At 39.6% G+C, this 24,460-nt stretch overlaps 1 protein-coding gene across 1 annotated transcript in view; it reads right to left on the reverse strand.

Moving 5' to 3' along the window:
- LOC130170981 (ephrin type-B receptor 1-like) overlaps nt 1-24,460 on the reverse strand; it is an 89,046-nt gene that overhangs the window by 37,324 nt on the left and 27,262 nt on the right. The window contains exons 2-9 of the mRNA XM_056378726.1: nt 20,369-20,433; nt 19,431-19,721; nt 18,318-18,536; nt 18,019-18,199; nt 10,004-10,159; nt 4,552-4,814; nt 2,013-2,088; nt 492-616 (exon numbers count right to left, since the gene is read on the reverse strand). Coding sequence (XP_056234701.1) covers nt 492-616; nt 2,013-2,088; nt 4,552-4,814; nt 10,004-10,159; nt 18,019-18,199; nt 18,318-18,536; nt 19,431-19,721; nt 20,369-20,433 — 1,376 coding nt within the window. The remainder of the gene's footprint in view (nt 1-491; nt 617-2,012; nt 2,089-4,551; nt 4,815-10,003; nt 10,160-18,018; nt 18,200-18,317; nt 18,537-19,430; nt 19,722-20,368; nt 20,434-24,460) is intronic.

Here is a 24,460-nt window from a genome sequence, read left to right on the forward strand (position 1 = left end):
GATGTTAGGACTTTAGTTTTTGAATGGATTAAACAATAAGACACATTGTGTTAATAAGGCAGGTATAGGTCAGCAGATTTATTTTCACCTTTGGACATACCTTGCCTTTTCCCACTGTGTCTAGTCTTTATGCTAAGCTAAGCTAAGCTGGCTGCTGTTGTTTCATATTTAACGGACACATATGAGATTGGTATCACTTTTTTCATCTAACTTTTGCTTTAAGTAAAAAATACCTTTCTTTATTTAATCACCTGATGGTTGTTGGTTCCATGGTTAATTTATCTAGCATCTGTGTATAACTAATGAACTGTTGTGACTTCTTGTAACAGCTGCTCTTCAGTAACAGCGCTGATAATAAATGACTTAGATGTAGTTGATATTGATTCGCCTGTTTTATCGACTCTAATGGATTACAGGCTGTGACGTTAACAACAAAAAAAGCGCACAGACGCACGCACAAAGACACACAGACATTTATCAACCCACTTTACCTTGTCATAGTATCGTATCTCATAGTCAAGGATAATACCGTTGGGCTGTTCGGGCGGTGGCCATGACAACGAGAAACTGCGGCTTGTTGAGCTCACTTGGTGCATTATGGGAACCACTGAGGGAGCTGTTAAAAACACACACACACAAGTACACACAATCAATTAGGCAGTTAAAAGATTCGCTAGCATGCCTAAATGCCATGAATATGGAAATATAGTGTGTAATGTAATGACATATTGCCAAAGATTATTTACACCCAAAGGAGAAAAATCTTTTCCTCATCCTGGCTCATGAAAACAAATTACTGCACTTGTCACTGATGGGGAAACAAGAGTTATGTCTGCAATGTATTTTTACTCATAATTCTAGGAACTAGAAGCTGTTAGCTATAATGTATTTCATGGTTTTGCTTCTGGGATATTTTTATGCGATGGTTTTCATCAGAGAGGAAGGAATCAAGACAGGGAGATTAATACTACACAAGGAGAAGAAGAATCAAATTGATGTAAGTTCCATTAACAGTGAACTGTGCCTCAGAGGAAACGAAGGGATATTAATGTTTTCTTGAAAATATAATTTATCATTTGTCTTATGCATTCAAATGCAAGTACATAGTATGAGGGCTGTGTCATCATAACACCATGGGACTGCTGTGATCCACAGTAAATGCTGTGGTACCTCAAGAGCCAAATACCTCTTGCGTAGTCATAATTTGACAGCGTGAGCGAGCTGTCACCTGAGTACTTCACAGTCTTTTTTAATATAGCCACAATTGACATTTTCTCTATATGTGGAGTGAGTTTCATTTCCTTAGGTCCCATGAAATGTGCTCAAAACCTATTGCATAATTTAACCCCACCCCCCCCCATCCCCGAAGTTCAGTCAACCTGAAATTAAATCCATTTTTGTTGAGTCCTAAAAGATTTCAGGGATAAGAGAGTTTTGCATCCAGCAGCAGTAACAAATGTGCTCAGAAAGCAGTGGGGTGACAATGGATCATGTTTCGATTAGGGATGAGCTGCTGCAGATGAGGTAAATGATGTGATGAGAAAAGTAGCTTTTAAATCTGAATTTGGGTAGCGGTGGAAATATCACTTGTGTCTGTCTCTATAAAGTATTGATGGAGCAGTAACTCAGCTCACTTTATAGTCTCTAAGAATTATACTGTCAAGAGATTGAGAGAGAGGGACAGCGAGAGGAGGGCAGGGAGAGGGGATAAAGGCGAGAAAAAGAGAATTGAGGCAGAGGGAGAGAGGAAAGCAGGATGAAAGCTGTGGATGTGCAGGAAAGACAGAGAAGGGGGAGAGAAAGGGAGGCAGAGGGAGAGAGATGACAAGCTTATAACATGTTTTATGAATTAAAAGACTGTAGCTCAATTTCCTTTATCCCCCTAGCCATCCCTCCCTCGCTTAATCCACCATGCCCCGGGGTATGCTTACACACATACACAGACGCTTACACACATACACAGATGATTACACACACATACACAATTGCACAGCTTTTGCACTCCCACTCACCAGCCTGATTGGTTGTAATGTTGATTGACAGTTGTTGGGCGGGGTAAGGGCTCTTGTTGGAGACTCCATTGATTGCCTGTAGAATATAAAGTGTAATGGTCAGTTATCCCTATACAGACATTAACATTAATAGTTATTTTAACTGGCTCCTAAGTCCTTTCCCCCTTAGTTACTGTTGCTACGCCTCTTAAGCTTTCTGTTCTGCACATATGCAGTTTACAATGATAACAGGGGCAGATTTACCACTTGAAATTCTTAGTGATTTTTAAAACAATGGGTCCTTAATTTCAGAGGGAAAGAAAAGCAAGCTCCTAATTTTTAGGGAGCAACTGTCGATTTTACTGTTTGAAAGAACAGATGTCGCTTGCAGATTTTGCCAGATGATTAAAGTGACGTCAGCCCCATGAGTTGGTTGAAAAGGCCATGTCCGGGTTACTTTTTAATGTTTCCAGCTGACTCATGTTGAAAGCAGAAATTTGTAAAACTGTCTTAAATATGCACTTGTTCGCTACACACATTGATGGCTGGTTGATGATCCATATAAGAAACATGGATATGAAGAAGCAGTGTATTGCAGTGTAGAGCCAGCTAGCTCCATTGATATAATTATGATAAAGAAAAATGTTAAGATCATATTTAAAACTGGTGTCACTGGAGTGTAACTTCCTAAAGTCCAATAACAGGACAATAATGTAAAAGTTACATCACAATCTGATATAGTGGCATCCAAGACCCAATACACCGGAAAAGCAGAGAAACCATATTTCATCCATTTTCCCATTTTTTCTATCAGGGTTTGGAAAGGCTATAATAAAGACACAGAATAAATAGAGTATCACTCTCAATACAGCTCCATGGAGAAATCCAAAGCTTGACAGACCTGCCCTGTAGTCTTTCAGTTGCTAAGCTATGATTGGACACTCGCTCTTCAGGGGAAGGTTTTAGCAAACAGTCAATAATCAGCAACAATGGGATGGTTTTAATATCAGAGTATAGAGTCGCATTGAATCTCTAAGGTCTCACTGTCTTTCTCGTCTCACCAACACAAAGACACAATTAACAAGTTCTAAGTGTGTTTTAAAGACCAACTCATTAGCTGCTACATATTGTTTGTCATGAGCTCAGTTAATCACTTTGACGCTCAAAACAATGTCTTCAGTCGTAGCAAATCATTAAACAAAGGGCTGGTAATTAGTGACGCTGGTTTGATGGCTTATTTCAAGCTCTACTCCTTTATCATCATTTTTTTCATTATTTTTTATGTTTTTCATTTCTTTATTTTTTTGAGTATTTAAAAAGAGTATTTTAAAAAAGCTTGTAGGTGTCAGCGTTTTCAATTGGTGGATCATTTAACTTTGGGAAAAAATGAACTGACCCTGAATATCTCAATGGAAATTTGTCTTGTATCTCAAAGGTGGATGCCTTCAGTAACCACTAAAATCTAATCAATACTTTCACAATCAACACCTTCATTTGAGAAATTCATTCTTCCATCATTATTGATCGGTTCATCCCACAACAGACAGCTTGAAGAAGGATCAACTCATACATCCAGGACACACGATTCATATCAGCATACCTCTACAAAAGGATTATATATGTTATGAGTGGATTCATACTGAACTCTGGCATTAACCTACACCAGCTACACAGGCAAATTCCCTAAACAATTACAAAGCAGGTGACGTTGATTGAGACACCCAGCCTTGATGGTAAACTGAGCCAATGGTACAGTATTAAAGGTTCACCACTGCACTAACTTTATAGACTTGTAGTGAGTTGCCTTGGGGTTTGAGACAACATGATATAACTGCAGATTGTGCATAAAAGTCTGCATGTCAGCAAGCATTTATACAGCCTCAGTATCCTTGAGCATCACAGTGAATATCTGGCAGCTATTTGCATTTAAAAAAAAGAGTTGACAGCTTGAAGGTTGCTTTTGAAGTTGGAAATATGTAATAAGTAATAACTACTCTTCTGAGTTGCATTATAATTAGTTTTCCATAATGGTGGACCAAAAAAAAAAAAAAAAAAGAGGATACAGTACATTTCAAAGTATCACTTGGTGTGAAAAGCTGCAGGAGTACTTCACTGAAAATCCAACTGTTGAGCATCAAATACTCACCTCCAAGTTTGTTTCTTGCTTTTCTGTGGAGGGCAGCAGCTTTAAATATCCGGATTCAAAGCATTTACAGTGGATGCTAATGGCAATCCAAGGTCATGGCAGTCACTCATCCAATCAATAAATGCTACACTTGCAGTGGAGCTTTGGATAGTGTAACCCAGGGCTGTTGCTATGTAGTATGTTGTAGAGAAACTGTAGAGAAATGTTTTGGTAATTCTGAATCAGAGTCTCTAAATCCAGGATGAATACAGCTGCCGTCCTCGACAAAGGAGTAAACAACAAAGTTTTAAAGAACCAAGTACAAGCGGTTAGTGTTTTCACTGTGGTATTCTTTTAACAACACCGCGTGGTGAGCAAAAAACTTCCCAGAATAAATAAGGCTTTAAAGAGGCATCCCTCTCTCCGTGGACCAACCTGTATGTCGAAGGAGTACGATGTGTGGGCCCGCAGCTTGCTGATCTCCACCCGTGTTTCCTTTAACCCCCGCTTGCCTGGAACAAACGCCACGCTGTCGTCACATGGCTGACACGCACGGCGCTCGTTGCTGTGGCACCGGCGGCATAAGACGTTATATGACAAGTCGCCACGGTGCCCAGTCTCACGTGGCGGGTGCCACTCCAGCTGCACTGATGTCTGGTTGACAACTGAGACCACATTGCGAGGCGCTGAAGGGACACCTGGGGAGAGATAATAGGAGGATAAAAAGGGATTAACACCGGAAATAACACGTTTCCAGTGTCTGTGTCAGTGTGCCTTTTAATAACTCTGTAACTGTCCATTATAAAGTGATGCAAATATTAATCAGGTGCATTCAGATCAGTTTGTCAGCTTAAAGCACCTGCATGCAATAAAACTTCATTATGGTGAGCACTTAAGAAAACTATTTGTTTTTTGTTTTTTATGGTTCCTAGTAATGGCATATGGATTTTTTTTCTTCTTCTTTATGAGCACAAGACGTTTGGCATTTTATAGTGGAGTGAGCTGTTGTTTAACCAGACTGTTACTAAGTTTGTATGAACACAGTAAACTCAGTTTGGAAATGTTCCGGTTAATATAACATTTCACTAATTAGCAGTTAATGTAAATGAGTGACCCAGTCTGTCATATAAAATTCAAATAATCATTTATTTGTTCTTTGCAGAAACTGGAGTCACCCCAGCCCCACCCCGACCCCCCAACCTATTCCAGTACATGTTTTCCATAAGGACATATCTGACCAGTAAAGAAAGATAATGTAAACAACTCAACAACAGCATATAAAAATAAACTGTTAAATATACTGTTAAAGTGGGGCTACCAGAGGAGGAAAATAACACTAATTTCAGAAACATTTGAAGTATTTTAACTCAAGTATTTCAGTTTGATGCAGCTTTATACTTCTACTTCACTACATTTCAACGGGAAATATTGCTCTACCTTTATCTTACTACTTATTTTAAGACAAAGATTTTAGATAACAGCAAAAACAATTCTTCAATTACTTGACAAGCCAGTCAACAGAAAATTAACCACTAACAATTTTGATATGGGATTAATTGTCATTTGTCAGCAAAAATTCCAAACATTTACATAAAATGTGAATATTTGTTTTTCATAGTCTGCTATGGCAGTAGACTCCATGTCTTTTTCACAATTTTATGACATTTTAAAGACGAAATGATGTTGAACTTTTTAATCAAGAAAATAATGGGCAGATTAATCCTCGATAGAAGTATGATAAGTAGCAGCACTATTACTGAAGGAGCTTAACGCTTTAACACTGGAAGCTGCAACAAAAAAGAACATCCTTTCCCATCCCATCTTGGGTATCTGAGGAAAACTTTCATTTATATTCTAGATTAAAGTACAGACATTAGACCACACTCAAGTCAAAGCCTGAAATGAGTGCTATCAAAAACCTGGGCTTTTCTTCAAACTGACTAGTGAATACGAGGATGATACTTTACCTTTAGTGACATCAGTTTGTATATATCAGGGGTCTTACAGTTTGAGCTGTTGTCTCTCACTGTCTTCCTGAGGCTGCCTTTAATGCAAAATAGCCAAGTGCAGTTTCCAACCAGTAAAGCTGGTATAAATGTAAGGAATCTGAGCTTTAGCCTGTCACTATCAGTCAAAAGGTGACCTGACAGCTCCCCACCAGCGGGATGATCAGTGTCTTTTTGTCTCTTTGCAGTGAGTCAGTTTCTCTCTTGCTTGTCTCTCTCAGCTCATATCTTTGATCTGAGGAGAAACTCTAGTTTTTAGGGTGTCATTGCGAGTCTTTAATGCACACCCAGAGTTTTCACAAGGTCAAACCTAGCGGGTGCACTTCGCCTTGACTGTTCGCACACATCACAGACACACTTGCACGACATGCTGACACAAAAACAGTAGAGATTAAATGGATACTCAAACTCGGCATATGTTGAACCACAGAGTCATAAGAAACATCTGAGGTGGCCCTGTGGAATATGTGATTGTGTGTATTTCTCAAACAGACACTCAGAAACACCCACGCTGCAGCATCAGTGCTAACAATCAGTAGGGGGTTGAAAATCTAAGCAGCACCATCTTATAAACATTCCTGCTGAGAGAGCGAGAGAGAGAGAGAGGGAGAGAGAGAGGGAGAGGACCTGTCGAAAGCTGTGCATTCATAATTATATGCACTCAGGCACATGCAGGGTGTTGACACAGATATTCACTCAGTCTTACTTTTTTATCTGGATAGCACAAATACAAATTCTTTTACACAGTCAGTCACTCAGAGAGTTACACAGCAAATACACATTCAAATGAAAAATTGGAGGAAAAGAGGTAATAAAGACGTTTTAAATTGACCATTTTTTACTGCTGCTACAATAAAGCAAAAACATTTTACCCACTTCAGTGAGTTAGCGACACAACCTGCACTGCAGTCCACAAACACACACTGTACTTTTTCACTGTTTTGTAAATGGTTTTCACGGTATCAATCTGACCTGTACACAAAAATACGCTTCAAAAAACCCACACACACATACAGTACAAACACACACCCCCTCCATACCTAGGCAGCCCATGAGGCATGCTGCGGGAATGATTTTCTGTCAAGCAACTATCCACACACTGCGCGCTCACTCTTCCATTTCGCTGATCTGATTTTATATCTGATTGAGTTTATACCATATATAAATAAACTGAAGCTCCATCCTATATTGAAGTTCTATCCTACAGTTTTCTCAGTTTTCACTCTTCTTTTTCCAATGCTGTTGTGTCTGGGGGGAAAAAAAATGTGTAACTCAATTTGTTTTTGCGCTTTAATTTAAATGTACTAAGGTAATTCCCAGAGCTGTGTGGGCTGAGTAGTTTGACACCTGACACCTTTTCTCTGGGAAAGTTGATTTTTTTTCTATCAACATCCATTTGAGAGCCTGCTGCTGCTGTTTGAGGTAAGGCTTTTCATGTAGTCTCTCTGTTGTCAGAGTACGTTAACTCCATAAGTTGTTCCATAACCACTGTGACAAAATCATTCCTTAAATTTTCACTTTGAGGTTCCCTCCTTAGTATATTTCAACAGATAAAAACAGTTAAAAATGTGGCAGCATGTAACCCTAATGATATTTTTTATGTTTTTAGTGTAAGACATGAAATGAGCTTTAAGCCCTCTGACTGAATTACAGCTATGGGTGACAAATCATTGTATTTATTACCTCTATTGATGTAATCATAGATCACTATGTCACCATTTTACAACAACACTGATTATGCAGCTAAAGGTACTTTCACACTCAACCTGTTTGACTCTGTTCAAACAAACTCTTAAACCATTTGGTTTGGTTTATACAGGCTGATGAGGAGGCTATTAATCAAACTATGGTGTAGGCTAAAAAAACTACACCACAACTGCCTGAGAAGTTAGTTCTCTGTCTACTTTCAAGTGAACTCTGGTGCAGTTTGTTTGTGGTGTGAAAGCAAAGCGGACCACAGGATTATGTGATAGTAGATAAGTGATTTTAGTCTGAAATTAAAACATAAACTACGATTAAATCCACCTGCTGATTGTGAACTCTCAAGGAAGCACGTCCGCAAAGAGTGCAGATAAGCCCAGCCCAAGGGGGCCCATGCAAAGGTCATGCAAAGATCTATGGTTGACCCAAGTACGACTATTAACTTACATCAATGACAAAACTATTTATAATGTATTTACATATAAATATAAGTTGAAAACACATTTAATTGTCATCTGATAGCCCACCCACCATTGTGAGAATGGTGCGGTCGAAACACGGGGCTAGTCAGATGTCTCTCTCTCTCTCTCTGTCTCTCTCTCTCTCTCTCTCTTTCTCACAAACATTGACGGACCCATCTGTGAACAGTTCCTCCTCTCCCTGCACAAACTGAATCAAAACATGATCATGCGGAAGGAAAGATTGGTGCTGGTTTTTCCCCTCAGAGAAGACGGCTGGTGTAGCTGCTGGTCAATAGCGACTGCTCGTGCAAGTGGATAATGTTAATGTTAATCCTTTAACTGTGTCACTGAATGTTTGCCTGCTCAATCCACATGAATATTGAAAGATATGTCCAAAGGCTCAAAAGGGCTTATCCTGAGGAGGCCAGTCTGGACCAGAGGTTTCAGCCAAACACTTGAAACTTTAAGAAAAGCTGAACAGTCCGACCGGTGTGATTAGCTATCCAGTTAATTTGTTTAGAATATTTCCAGGCTTCTACCAGTGCTGCTGTGGCAGGTGAAGCAGCAAGAGAGGGTCAGGAAGGGATAGCAGCTAATGAACAGGGAGATGTAGGAGAGGAAGAGGAGGACAGCAGCCAACATGCTGCTGTGGGCATGCTGCTAGGGCAGAAGAGACAGGTTAGATTGACAGCAAGCACAAAGATAGAGCTGTATATATTATTTACTTGTCACAAACTACTTGGCTATTACAATATTTGCAGTGGAGTAACTTATATATGCTTTTATATACCGTATATAACTAATCCCTGTACACAGAGGGGCTCAATTTGGAAAATTTACTACAGGTTTGCACTGCTGGGTGGATTAGTATAGCATCATGTTGTCAACATAAGAAGATCAACCCTATATAATTCCAAGATTACAGTCAAGGGTCAAAACAGCTAAAGACGCTCATAAAGTGGTTGCTGACATTCACTGTCACTGTTCATGCAATATGTAAATCTGAGTGTTTTTCTACAATTTTTCCCCAGAATGTTGTAAATTCATTTGTGGATATAGAACAGTAAAATGAATGAATGACCCAAAGCTTTTTCAACCCGCTCAAATATCATGAAGTTGTATCCAGGTCAATAGGACGTGCACAAACACACACACATGCACCTATGCGCACAGTACATACACACAGTTGCACAGTTTGAGACTAGCTACACAGTCACTACACAGTCCAAAAATGATTCATGTCTCAACCTACTTACACCATCTCTCTGTGGAACTGAGAGGCAGCGTTTTTCAAACTCTGTGCCTCGTCTTGCATAGCAATATCGCCTCTTCAACACACTAAACACATATTCACTTCAATGGAAAGCCTGAGGAATGTGGCAGCGTTATTACTTACTGCTCCCCAAATCCCCAAACAAGGACGGGAACATTGCGGCACACTCACTCTGAATGAGCTGCATAAATTAAGAGTTGGAATAATAAATCAAAGCAGATATTGGCCTTTAACTTAATGATGAGCTATTGGACTGCCAGTGATGTTATGAAATGATATCCTGTAATATGTCAGCCATTGGTAACTTTAGTCCAAAGATCTGTCTCCACGTGGTCTTCTTGAGGTATAATCGCACTCAGCTACATAGCTAACAGAAAGGTTTATTATGTATTTTTTTGTTTGTTTATGGATGTATTTGTTTGACAGAGAAAGAAAGACTGACTCACTGGTGCATATGTCCTCGGGTTTGTCCATGTCTCCACGGTAATAGCCGTTCCGACAACCACAGAGGGTGGCGGCCTCGATGGTGGAGCGACTGTTGAGCGGGCATTGCTGGCATAAGCCTGCCCCCTGGGAGGACTTAAAGGTGCCCTGGGGACAAGCTATAAAGAGAGAGAGAGACGCATAAAAAACAATACACAACTCTGGATCCAGAACAGAAATGAAAAATAATAAATATAACATAATTTTCATAGCTTGAGTCATGTCTGTACGCCTTTTATTTGTCTTGATAGCAAAACATTTGATAAACTTTGTTTCTGAAGGACATTGAACCAGTGTAGTTATTATTGGTACGATGAAGTTGACAAAGCACAGAGGGGGATTTTCTGGGATAGCAGCTCATGAGCTTGTTCTGACAAGATACACAAAAACACTTTGTGTGGGGCCACAAAATCTGATTATCTGTAGTGTAGATTACGGTTTCATTTCTCTAGCTCCCTTATCTGGGTCAGAGTTGTTCCTCTCCCTAAATATTAACTGAATTATCCTTTATGACATAAAACACATGAATTCTGAAACATGATGTCCCCCCACGTTTTCTTTCCAACTTTTATTCATTCATATTCAGGACAGCTCATGCTGAGTATAAAGTACATTCCTGTTATTCAGCTTGCCTACATGTAGTATTATTATTTACATTACGCATGGAACAGAACAACAGTAGTAATGGAGGTCAGAATCAGCGTCGACTGGATAATGGGTGGCGGGACAAGGATTAGTATATTTAAAAGGAATTGCACATACCTCAGCATTTGTAATTACTTAACCTGAATCATGCAAATTAATAAAATAACCTTACAAACTTTCCAAGCTTTTGCACATATTTAGCAAGTCTGTTATAACTCAGGAGACAGTCAAATGAAACAATGACATCCTAGAGAAGTGTGGGGTACATACAATTCCATATAATTCTGTAATGTAATTAATAGTTCTCACTTATAAACATTACTGTACTTCCAAAGAACCTCTTTTTCACATCTCTCTCCATATTCTTATCCGAAAACAGCAGGTTTCTGATGCCACTGATGGATGCATCATCCCCTTTTTCTCCCAGCGCGTCAAGCAAAAGTAGTGTTGCATTTTTCATTTCTGACATGTATTTTTAATCGCGACAAAGCTCGACCTTTGCCTGGACATGATGTCATCGACCAGAATAATGGTGTTACTGTTTGGGTTAGATGTACATCTGTAATATCTTACTGGCTCTTTGAACAGTGACAGCTCATCTCTGTCACGTCAGAGATATGTTTAGCTTTCTAAAGCCTTCCAGAGAAGCTAAAATCATTCTCTAATTTGAAATTCTGAAGTTAAAGGGGCTATTTGTATGTTTCCGTTGCTGCCAAGCGTGGTTCCTGGGAGCGGGAGGTGGTGATTGTTGCTTGACAACAGCTCCGACCATTGTTGCGTTTACACAAGAGGTTATAATACGCCCTCTGAGCAGCAATACATCTCCAGGGCAGATCTGAGGCTATAGTGAGTTGCTACCAGGCCTTGCTGGTTACCGTGCTAACTTCGGTACAGGAAAAGACGTGACTGAGACAGGAGTTAACTTTTGGCGTTGCTTTCCACCGCTGGAAACAGCTTTTGGTGAGTAAAGGAATGGTCTAGACTGATGAGTAAACAACTGTTAGCTAATACCAAAACTTACATATAGCTAACCCAAGGAAGGCCTAGCAATTGTTCTTCTAATCAGGTACACAAAGAGTTTGTGTTCATGTGTCAGGTGAAAGTACTTCTCACTTATTTCTTAGTGGTATAAATATTAGGTGCCTTGTTCAAGTGATTTTGATAGCAGCTCAGGTTAGCCATTAAACATTTCCACGCTGGTCAGCAACTGAACCCTTCAAAAACTCAAATTTATGCACAAACGCTGCCACCACAGCACTACTACGACTGGCTGTGAGATTGGCAGCAAGTACTGGGAGTGTGTCACAGCTGAACTATAACAAGGTCTTACATCTAGTTTGAAGTTGAAGTGAAAAAAAGGTCACAGCAGATTGACTTCAAAAATGAAATGTAACATGAAGACATAGTCAAACATCCAAGGTAAAACATATCGCAGGAAGTCAGAATACATTATATCCCCACAGGATGGCTGTTTTAAACTCACACATAGGATTTTATAAGTGCCTTTTTGTGAGGGCAAACACATTCTGAATTATGATTATAAGTTAAGAAAAAAAGACGAACAGAGAAGAGAGGTGTGAAATGAGAAATAAGACTGAAACGAAAGCTCTGCCAAAAGAGTGAGGGAAACGAAATGAGGTTTTTTTTTTTAATGTTACTGTTTTCCAGTTTTGATTTATCTTTAGCACTTTGTTTTCCTTCCTCCACTGTAATGAATGCTCACTTTATCTCCGAGATGCTTCTGATGCTGTAAGACCAAAATGCAAATGTTACATAGATTTATGGTGGAGGACAGAGAAGGATTGCACAAGCAGTGCTTTTAAGTCTGTAAAAACTCCAAACAATGACTGAATAAAAAAAGTGAATGAGACAAAGAGCTGGAAAGTTAAGAGCTTCAGAGTGTCACTTAATCAAATGTTAAAGGGTTTAAGGGTCAGATAGATTTTGCTCAAGGACAAAAAGAACTAAAGTTATAGAAAAAAGAAACAAAGACAGACACAAAGAAAAACAAGAGGAAAGGAAACAATGAAAGTGCTCCTTCTATCCTCCCTTCATTGTACTCCATCTGTGTTCACTCCCCTGGAATGTGATGCTGTTATTTCTTGGTCTTGCTGATGCTTTTGTTCTCACAGGATTTACACTGGGCATGTTTCACTGCGTAATTACACTGTCCATGAGCCACGGGCCTTAAAGAAACTACTCAGATGTTTTGAAGTGTACTTCATATCAAATTGCTGGACTTGATTAAGCTTGTATTAAACGTGAGCAATTTTATACATCGCTGGCCCCCCCCGCTGATAGCATGGAGTAACTGAACACTCCTTAGGTCTCAGTGTCCTCTCATTATAGTGTGGTGTGGAGGAGGTTGGTGACTCCTGATATCTCTGGGTAGACTCATTACATTTCAGTCTTCAGTCGGGATGTTCACATGTTTTTTTGACACTGGTGCTATAGGAGTTCTTTAAAAAAGTTAGTAACCACCATATATTCACTACATTTTCACATCTATAATAGGACAGTCTGAGTCCAGTGAACACAGTCAGTCAGATGAAGATGAAGTCCAGTAAAGGATAATTTTGGCACTTGTGCACCCTAGAAAATGTCCCTGTGCAGTTCACTACCATCTCAACTAAGAACTGATTTGAAGCACACCCTAAAGATGGAAGTATCACAGCAAACTACATGTTTTGTCTGACATGTTGGAGGTCAGTATAAGGACGTGTATATAAATGTTCCCAATGGCCTCACACAAAGGCAGATTGAAAAGCGGTTTGACTATAGCCGGGAACCTTTGTTGCAGCTCTATCCCCCCCATTTCTCGTCACATCTTTACTGTCTGTGACATACAACACAGAAAAAAATACCCCCAACATACTTAAAGAGAGTACAAAGACTTAAAAAGAGCAGAAAGCTATGAAAGGCAAGGCAGCATTTAAGGCTCTGGTGGGTCATTACATCCAACTGGATCAAAGTAGTTTAAACAGAATGACCAACTATATAAGCAATAAGTCGACTAGCGCTTCTTTCCTTAGAGTCTGTTGCAAAGTGTATGTACTGCTTGAATGTGATATCCATTGTACTTTCATTGTACACATATTCAAATTATCTTCAACTAAAGTTTTGCCCATGTTTTGCTCAGACACTTTTCCTGTTTCTGTGTTGCTCTCCCTCTCTGTTAGTTTCTTTATATTCAGACATCCACCTTTCTTTGAAGTCGCGTCTTCAGGAGTGTCAATGGCTTGTGCCTCTTTTGTGTGTGTGCATGTGTGTGTGTGTGTGTGTGTGTGTGTGTGTGTGTGTGTGTGTGTGTGCCTTGAATAGGCAGATAGACATCTGGCTTGTCAAGGTCATTTATTCAACAACCCTGCTCATACACATGGGGCGTGTCACCATGGCAACAAGTCTTGCTCCCTCTCTCCATTAGTCATCTCTGGATACCTCTCTATAGTTATCTCTCTCTCTCTTTCTGTGTCCAGCTGTCTAAGGATTTCAAACCGCTAACATTGCAAATGCATGTGAATGTTGTTTGTGTGTGTCTGGGTTTGTGCCAACACTTACAGTTATGTGCAGTCTTTTTTATAAGAGGAATAGACCAAAATATTGACTTGGCAACAGTGGCCTTTTATTAAAATACACAACAAACAATTAATGTATGAAGATCTCATTGTACTGTGTGAATTTGATCATACACATGCATTAACAATCATTTTGAGTTTAATTGGTGCACCGGTGTTTAAATTCAATCCTTCTGAGAGTAACCTTCGGGGATCATTTTGAATGAAAGTTAATCCTATATTCCTAGTACAGTTAGGTAGTATAGATGTTTTTTTACTGTAATTCTCGTAGTGATATGAAGCTGATTTTGCACTGATATGTTTACAAAAATGAAAGGGTCTTTGAGCAAGAACTTAGGAAACTTAAAGAGCAGCCAAATCCATCACTCAAACAGAAAAAACCCAAGAACAGGGAGAAAACAAGAAAAACAAAATGCAAGAGATAGGAGAGAGACATGTAAGAACAGAGCTTTAGTCAAAAAGGGACAAAGAGAGAGAAAAAAAGATTATTCCTCTGTTTCCCTCTGTGACTTTAGCCAGCTGTGTGGAGTCATGCAGTGATCATGCGGATGACAATTGTCTAAAGTTGGCATACAGGCTCACTGATCAATTATTAAAAACTTTTGTGTGTGTGTGAGAGAGTGAGTGAGTGAGTGAGTGAGTGAGTCTGTTAAAAGCCTGCAGGTTTTAAAAACTCTTAGAGCTTTGTTGGGGTCCACAGCAGGGGTAGTTTGTGTGTTTGTGTATTTGATGGTAGTGCTTACATTTGTCATGTGGTGCATTTGAAGTATGGGTCTTTTGAATATTTGTTTACTTTACAAACATGCACATGTGCACGCACATGCACACGCACAAACACACACACACAGTACTTTGATGTTGAGCCAGTTTTGCCGGATGGTTTGCACAATATGCTAGTTTGGTGCAAAATAAACACCATCTCTGTGCCCTGACGCATGCGCGCATGCACGCACGCGCACACACACACACACACACACACACACACACACATACACAAAGACAACCATCTGTTCTAATAGTGAGTCCAGTTTCCTGCCAAGTTATTATCAGCTGATTGGCAGAAGAGCACACCAAAAAGATGCCAACTCGGTGGAGACAGACGGGACATGCTCTGTCCCACGACATCTCAAATCACAGTTTAGGCACAAAAGAATGAAGCATGACCCACATGTATGGTGACCTGGCACCACAGAAACTGTCATGTCGTAAGAGTCTGTTTTCAGTCTTCACACACCAACCGACAGTTTCCCATCCAGGAATATTCCAGTGAGTTTTGCCTTTAAATTCATCAATTTGGGCTTGACTGAATCCAGTCTGACTTTCTAGAAGGGATGGGAATATAAACACTGGTAGTGATAGAAATGTTTCCTTGATATGAAATTTTGAAACTACAGTATAAGTAAGCTACACTGCACGGCAATGTACTAATAACACGGAAACAAAGCAGTTTCTGACAAATCATATGGCAGTCTTTCATGAAGGGACAGCCCACTTACCAAACTATGCACAGGAGGGTTGAATGAGTTAGCTGAACATACTACATGCTAATGTTGTTGGTATTTTGAAGTTGGATAGTTGAAAGAGAAAAAAGCTTTTTTGGTATCAGTACACAAAGCAACATCTTAATGTTTACAGCATCCTTAAATTTAAAGAAATGTGGGTTAACAAGTTAACAAGAAATAGGTGGTGTGCTTAAAGCCCTGTTTGGCCCTGCAGTGGGTAAGACAGTCTCAAACTGTGCCAGGCTAACGTTACTTAAAGACTAACATGAAACAGATGGGTCATGTATACTGATGACAAAGCACAGGATTCCTGTGCTAGCAAAGATGGGAACTACCAAGAACTAGGTTAATCACCTGAAGCATCACCATCTGATAATATAAGCAGAGTGCAAGCACTCAGTCTCACCAGTAATTAGATCCATCCCCAGGATCAAGAAGCAAAGCTATCAGAGAAACACCCCTGCAACACATAAATGCTGCTGCTTTTTTAATGGTAAAGACATGGTGCTGAAAATTAAGGATTTTCACTGATGATTATAACTGACCAAATATATTTCACACTGTGGGATTTAAAAGGTTTTGTTTGACAGGATTGAAGATTTTCTCGTTTATTTTTATATAATGCATTAATTTAAATAGATATTTAAATGTGGATCATGCACTTCTTGGTCATTTTCAGGTTTTTCCTATGAGGTAATTTTAAGCTCGACAGAGATATTGCCCAGCCCTACTTTCTAATTTTGTTTTTCAAGGGCAACAATGACAAGCTTAATATTTTTAGAGACACATAGCAAAGGACAGGGAAGACTTAATAATTCCAAATTCCACCTTAATTCCTTCTGCAATGGCAGTCAACATTACTGTAATATTGTCATACTTAATCTCTGTCTCCCAAGAATCCTTCTTGGCTTCACTTCTACACACTCAAATCTCACATAAAGTTTTTCTGTGCAAGGAGACACTGACACCAAAGGCTAAGCTGCCATTTCAGTCAGTGCATTTAATGTATTTCACCAGAGCCAGATAGAATACTATTCATCAGTCTACTCTGTGCTCTCTATCTGTTTTATATCTCACTTTTTTTTACCTTTCTGTCCTTGGTTCGTCCTCATTTTTACTTTTTTACCAGTACAACCCTCGAGAGGGCTTTCTTTCCTTCTTTCTTCCTGTCTTCCTTCCTTCCTTCCTTCCTGATACTCCTCTGTCTTGCTGACACTCTCTGACAGTCCAGGACTAATTTGCAGTAGACTAATCTGGCTGGAACACGCTAAACTAATTAACATGGGATGAAGCGGCCTCACTTATCATCTCACCATATGTACATACATCACACACACACACACACACACGCACACACACGCACACACACACACGCACACAAAATGGATGAGACTTTCCTGGGAGAATAAGAAATAATGGGTACTACTTTGGATAGGAAATGGGGAAGGAGGCCAGATATAAAAGGAAAAGCGGTAGAGATACATGGAATATAGAGGAGCTATTTCTGTGCCATGCTCACCCAAGTCTGCTTCTACTAATATTAACATATGGAACATCGTGGGCTGCGCCCTTGGGCAAAAATACATTTAAAAATATATTAATGCATGTGATTATTCAGCTAGTACTGCCAGAAATGACACACTTTATTCTCCTGCATACAATAAACACTTGCATTTTCTACAGAACTGACTCAGCACAGATTCTAACAATGATGCTGCTTCATAGACAAGTCAGTATTCAACTATGGCAGATTTATAATAGCAAATAACAAACAATCTTCTTATACTTATTGCAGTCATTTCTTTCACTTGAGCATGCTTGCTGATACCATTTTAGCTGATCTACATTGATCACAGCTCTATTTTCATGGTTTCTATGCTTTACTTGTAATGTTAGCTCTTTATGTTTGTTTGTTGCATTCTTAGTGAGATATTGCCTTCTGAAACAGCATCGTTGCTATGGTTGATTATTACAGGCATGTTTGCAGGACATTGATGTGCTCTTATACTGGTTGGTTAGTTTTTTATACGATATTTGCTAAGATATATAAGATATATTTGCTAAGATATTATGACTTTTGTGTGCAGTGTTCGCTAGTGGCATTGTCATTTTAAAAAGTAATTCATTCAGTCTACATGCCATCACCTCTAATATTCTGAGGCGCAGTAGAGAATTCACACTTGCTTTCAATTTCCCTTCCTTCATTTTTACGAGCACGGTTTGAACTGGCACATTCTCATAAACACACAGATTTACCTCGACACACGTTGCCATTGTCTGGTTCATAACCCGCCTTGCAGCTGCAGCTGCCGATGGGAACCATCCACTCTCCATCTCCGTTACAGTAGAGCTTTATGGGTACGTCCACTTCCTCAGCATTGGAAATGCAGCTTCCTCTGGCAATGACTAATGAGGTGGACTCTGCTCCGGTCAGTGTCTGCACAAAGTGGAGTCAGAATTAAGGGTCTATAAACATGTTTAAATGTTTTTGATAACAGCTCTATCAAAGTCTGATGGAAACAGCACCACTGTTTTTAATTACTTAGGGTCCATACCTCTGGGAAATAAGCAAAGTTCTGCACTACGCTGGGGCATTTCTTGTAGAATACTCTGACAGCCAGGAGGGACATGCAAGCACCCAGGTCCTGGAAGGCCAAGTGGAAGCCTTTGCCTTTGGAAAGTGGCCCAAAACTCCGAACTTCTGTGTTCACCTTCATTAGCCTTCCCCCAAAATCAACCTGGGAGAAACTCTCATCTGCTGCAATGGTGTCCACCTGCGAGGGACATAAAGAGAGCGGGGCACACGAAAGACCAAAGAGTGAATAAATGAGCTAATACGTTGTGGTTCTTTTGTCCTTGTTCGTTCTAGAATGGTACATTTTATTTTATTAGATTCACTAATTAATGTTTGATGCTGCTGTACAATACTGGATGAATGCACATGACCACATATGATTTCATTTTATTGTAGTGAAACTGAGTCATAATTTGCTATTTCCCTAAATGAACCCCAATGATGATTATTAAGGTGGCTGCTCTGAGATTTCCAACACTTGAATGGGTGTCTCAGCTTTGGCTGAAATGAATTACAGGATACTTTTAGGAGAAAAATCAAATATGACAAAGAGAACCAGGAAAAAAAACACATCCAATCTATAAGGTTTAAATTCTAATTGGTGGTGGATGTTAGATATTGAACTTTTGGATTGGTGCAGTGTTTGCTTCTGGATTGCATATTGCTGCTGTCCTGTGAAAATCATACTTTACAATTCAATTTTCAGACAAGCCAATGGTTTAATTTGGCTTACAAAGAAGGAGAACTCTCTCAACCCAAGTTTAGATACTAGTTTTCAGGGGAGAGCGACGGATATAATGAATATGCACCGAATACGAGCCTCAGGCCTGCATTTTCTCCAGAGTAGCAACTGATGAGACTCAGGGTACTGCAGCACATAGCACTGCTTTTTAGCATACCAAAGTCACAAAAAAATCAGAAACTATGCTGAACCCTTGGTATAACATAGCCCAACAGATATTGGTGTCTTTGTGCTGAGTATAACACAGAGATTATAATTAAAATTTCTATGTTAATTTACAGCTTCACAATACTTCCAGGTCTTCATGCTTGGCTCCTCTATTCAAAAGGCTTTTATTTCTGTGTTCATTACCTTCAGAAAAGGCGCATTGGCCCAGTACTCCACCCCTTTGATGCTCTCTGACACTGTCCTGTCGGTCTCCAAGTAGTAGAGGTTGAACGTTTCTTTGCAGGAGCCCAGCACACTGGGGATGGAGGCACAGTCACGTACGGTGAAGCGGATCTCCACATAGATGCGTTGTGCCGCCCGCCGGTCTATGTAAGTCGTGAGGAGCCAGTTGTTCTGGCTGGGCTCAAACACGTTGCACACCTGGTACGTCCTGATTGTGTTGAGGTTCTCATCATAGCCGCTCACCTCTTCCCACTGGGGAATGTGCATGTGTGAAGAAAGGGCAGGGGGTTATGGATGAAAGGGGAGGAAGCAAAGAAAGAGGGGAGAGGGGAGAGGAGAGGCTAAAATGATTAATGGGTTTACCAAGACCTGACACAAATTAAACTTTCTCTTTCCCTTGCACCTATTTTGTCTCTCTCTCCAAGTCACCTCCCTCATTCATTTTTTTTCTTTTCCTCTACCTTGCTCTGTGCTGCACAGGGACACCGATTCATCACAATTAGAGCCACTCATCTCAACAACACACACACACACACATACGTAGAGAGCAGACCATTGTAACCGGCTAGTTGCCAAGCCAGCATTTAAAAACACTAAGGAGTATAGGAAAGAGGTTGAAACACCCTATTCTATTTTATTCAATTCTATGGTATTTAATTCTATTCTATTCATGTGTCTATTGTGGGCTGTTGCGTGCCACACGTCTCAGATCTATCTGAATCCATTCTATTCTGCATCAATAGCGGTTAATTGGTGTCACCTTGCCACTGTAATTAAGACTTTGACAGATTTGTTAATGGAGCACTGTAAAGTGTACTCAAACTGCGTTTCCCAAGGGTGCACACACATACACACGCACCTGCACACACATACAGTACACTTTTGCACATTGTTCTTACTCCATTGGCAGGGAACGATATCCAGCCGAGCTCAGCTGTCGCTGTCCTTGTATCCATCACTGTCTCTGTCAGACAAAAAGAGAGACAGTGAGAGAGAGAGAGGGGTGAAAAGAGGGAGCTGCAGGAGAAGGACAGGTGAGTTTAATTAACAGTCAGCTCAGATGCCAACTTTAGTATTGCACAGCGATGCATTTCATTCATATTCAGTACCACTTTACACCTTTTCTTCAATGCTTCTCCCTTTCTTCTTTCCCCACACACAATGATACAACTAGCCAAAAATAAACCCGGCCTCTGGTTATGCTAATACAGTATAAAAAAACTAATAGACATGGAAAAATATGAAGCAATGACAACAAAGGTAATCCAGTTAGAAATAATGTCATCATTGGGTACCATACCATATCATTAGGTAACACTGTTATTGGTATAACAGTTAGCAACATAAAGCACTAAGCAACAGAACACTTTAGCAACAAAAAACCTCTAACAGATAACAGTTAGCAACAGATTCTGTTAGCAACAGATAACAGTTAGCAACAGGTTCTGTTAGCAACAGATAACAGTTAGCAACAGGTTCTGTTAGCAACAGAACGCTTTAGCGACAAAAAATAGTTAACAGAAAGCACTTAGCTACAGATGGTGTTAGCAACAGAAAACAGTTAGCACATAACATTTTAGCAACAAAAAAGAATCAACAGAAAGCAGTTAGCAACAGAAAATAATTACCAGCAGCAATGCCTTAAAGACAGTGACAAGGGTTAATGGTGCATTCAGGCAGTGTTGGCCAAAAGGGAAGAGCAGGATATTATGTAATACATATGTAATAATAATGTAATTACGATTTTGTAATGTTCACGTTAGTCCATGGTAGTTAGCCTAGTGCTAATCTTGTCGTCATATCAGATTAACGGCCTAAATTAGCTACTTTTGTTGTGTTACACATTTGTAGCAGGACATTACCAAGTGAAACAGATGAAAACAAACAGTATATAGCTCCTACAAAATGAGACAAATGGATTGTGTTAGTGGTAATTTTATTTTGAATTCATTGCCATTGGTGATGCATTTGCAGCCATTCTGCGGTCTGTTGTTATCATGTGGGAGATATTGTTGATGTCAGAAAATTCCTGATATCTCAGACTCAGAATTAAGTGCACGGCTGGCATGAATGGATTTCCTACTTGCCTGCTCATAGTTAGAGTTTACATAATATGCAGTGAATGCAGTATTAACAACAGCATTAACAGTTACTTACAAGAAGCATTTAGCAGCAGCAATTCCCTTAGTTGAGTAACAAACGTGGAAGCAGTGCTTGTAGCATTTCATCCACTGGCAAAAGATTAACCTTTCTTTTTAGGCCATTACAGGTGCCTTCCTGTTACACTGAAACAACTTCCGGGCGCATTGAAAAATACGCGCCAACAGTCAGAAAACATGCACACAGCACTCCGTGCCAGCACAATGAGTGCATATGTATTCAGAAGTCAGTACATTAACACACACAAGCAGCCTATATCACGCTGTGTTAAGAAGAAAGTCTCGCGTGAGCACCAGAAACACAAAGATTCCCCCATGTTTGTTTTTCCCTCCATGTCCCCTTAGGGGACTTTTTTTATCCATAAAATATTATCCATAAAATGTAGTATATGACTGTATAATTGATATAGTTATGTAAAACTGAACATATACGATTTTATATATTGCCCACTCCTATATGCACTTACATTACTAAATTTCAAATTGTAGTACCTTACACAACACATCTGACATAAGTAGGCTACTCACATCGCATCTTACTTAATGAGTTACTGCCCAACGATGTCAGTTAGCATAAATTAAATAAAATTAAACACAGGTGAAATCAGTCACCAGCAGCAATAGCAATTAAACAGACAACTCTAGCTCTCAGCTGATGTGGGTGCCACTACTCACTTCACGTCCCCACCTCAAACCTATACTATCAGCTGTATAAAGTATGCTATAATAATCTCACATACTTACCTGACACTTTGATTAAATCACAGCTGAGTGACACACTGGCTCATTTCGCTACAACACAAGGCTAATCAAACCCTCTCAGATGGCAAGAAAAGGTGTGTGAAAGCTGAGAAGTATACGACAACTCAACAACAACGCTTCTTGACAGCAAAAGCCCAGATGGCAACCTTCATTGTAAAACATGTCACTTCATATTATAGATCCTATTGTGTTAATGGTGAAATATTGCTTCGTGAGCCGCACTAAAAAACTATTTTCAGCATCTTTCTCTCTGGCATATGCAAAGCCTGACAGGCTGGGAAATTGGAAAATGAGAGATGTTTAATAAGGGAAATAAATTAATTGCATTGATATGTCTGTGCATGTTAATGGTAGTAAAGTACAGTATGAGTGGAAGGAAAACCACATGCTATCAAAATTTTGGGATAGTAGCATTATGGAAAACATTTTTCATTACTGCTAGTAGTAGACGTGGTGCAAACATTCAATCAGATAAAAATCTTAAATGTGCATGAAATGCTATTTCCCCTATGATTACAGCTTGTTAAATGAAATATTTCGCCACTACCTTGTCATGCAAATTGAGTTGATTTAAGACAACCGTATTCAGACACTAAAAACTGCTCAGTACTGCATCAATGAGAAAGAATTCAAGCAAAAATTGTGTTTTGAACCACACCAAGAGCTAGAAATATATGATTTCCCCTTTTTTGTTTCAGGTTTGTGTGTCTAACATGAACTCCTGCGCAATTCTGCAGCAGGAAATGTTGCATGTCCTTTTAATGTGCTTTTTATAGCCAGCGTTTTGCCAAAGCAGGTTTTTTAGTTCCACTGTGTTGTTTGTGAGTGAGCTAAACTGCTGTATGCAAAATTAAAAGCAACACAATGCGGTGAGCGGACACGCTGAGACACTCAAGCCGACATAAGTTAGTTGGCATGCTGACACCACAGACCTTAACATAGAGCCCTTTGTAATGAAACATGGTGAGAAGGTTCGACGACATCACACCATGAGGCAGCCGCAGGCAAACAACCCCCCTCCTTGATTCTTGACATGCTCTCCTCCTCCTGCACTCTTTCATTCTGTCACCCTGCCTCTCATTATCTGCTCTCCTCCTCGCACCCTCCCCACCTTCATCCTCTCCTTCACTCTACCTCTCTGTCTTTTATCCCCCCCCCCTCTACCTTGGGTGCTTCTTTTTTTGTCAGTGAGCTAGCCTAATTACAGCAGAACCCAGTTTTTCAGCTCTCCCTTGGGAATGAAGGTCGTTTGGGAAAATGAAATGCTTGTCATGCAAAAATGTAGTCGACTATCAAAATCTTGGACCACAGCTTATTCAAACGGAGACAATCGTCACTTTCAAATTTGTAGCTTTGGTGCGTTTAGTGGCATGTTGTCAAAAAAGATTTTCGAAAGCCGATCCACAGCAGAATATGGACCCAGTTTATTTCTACCTTGCATATTTTTCCTGTTCAGAAGGCTTTGAAGTTTGGGTAAAAAAGAGGCAAAGAAGAAAAAATGGTAATAAATCCACACACAGCGTTGACAGAGGAGATGTTGGAATAGCTCATGTAGTCTCACATGCTACCTCCCAGCAAAGTCTTGCAAGAAGGGATTTGATCCAGGGCTTTGCTTAAAAAATATATAACAATGGCTGTGTACTGTCATACTCTCCTGTACCACCATCGTTCTTCTTCAACACAGGGTGTTAAAGGCACACTCTCCAGCAATTTTAGCATACAATATACAAACTTGGCTGGTAATTTTTATTTACTGAAAATTGATTGCACAATCATACCCAGGAACTCTGGAGAGACCTCAGTGATTCATCATTTTGTGTTATTACATCCCAAGCACATCTTATATCTTCTATATCATCTTATATTGAATAAATATGAATAAACTTAAAAAAGAAATTCCACCAAGAAGTCTTTTTTTTTAAATTTAATCAAATTTAATACAGCTGCAACTAACGATAATCTATTAATTTGCAGAGTATTGTCTCGATTATCAATTAATTCTTTAGTCTATCAAATGCAAGAAAATAGTGAAACTGCTTATTTTTTAAACCAGCTGTCACAAAAAGTGCC

This window comes from Seriola aureovittata, chromosome 6 (genome assembly GCF_021018895.1).
Source record: "Seriola aureovittata isolate HTS-2021-v1 ecotype China chromosome 6, ASM2101889v1, whole genome shotgun sequence".
NCBI classification, from domain to species: Eukaryota; Metazoa; Chordata; class Actinopteri; order Carangiformes; family Carangidae; genus Seriola; species Seriola aureovittata.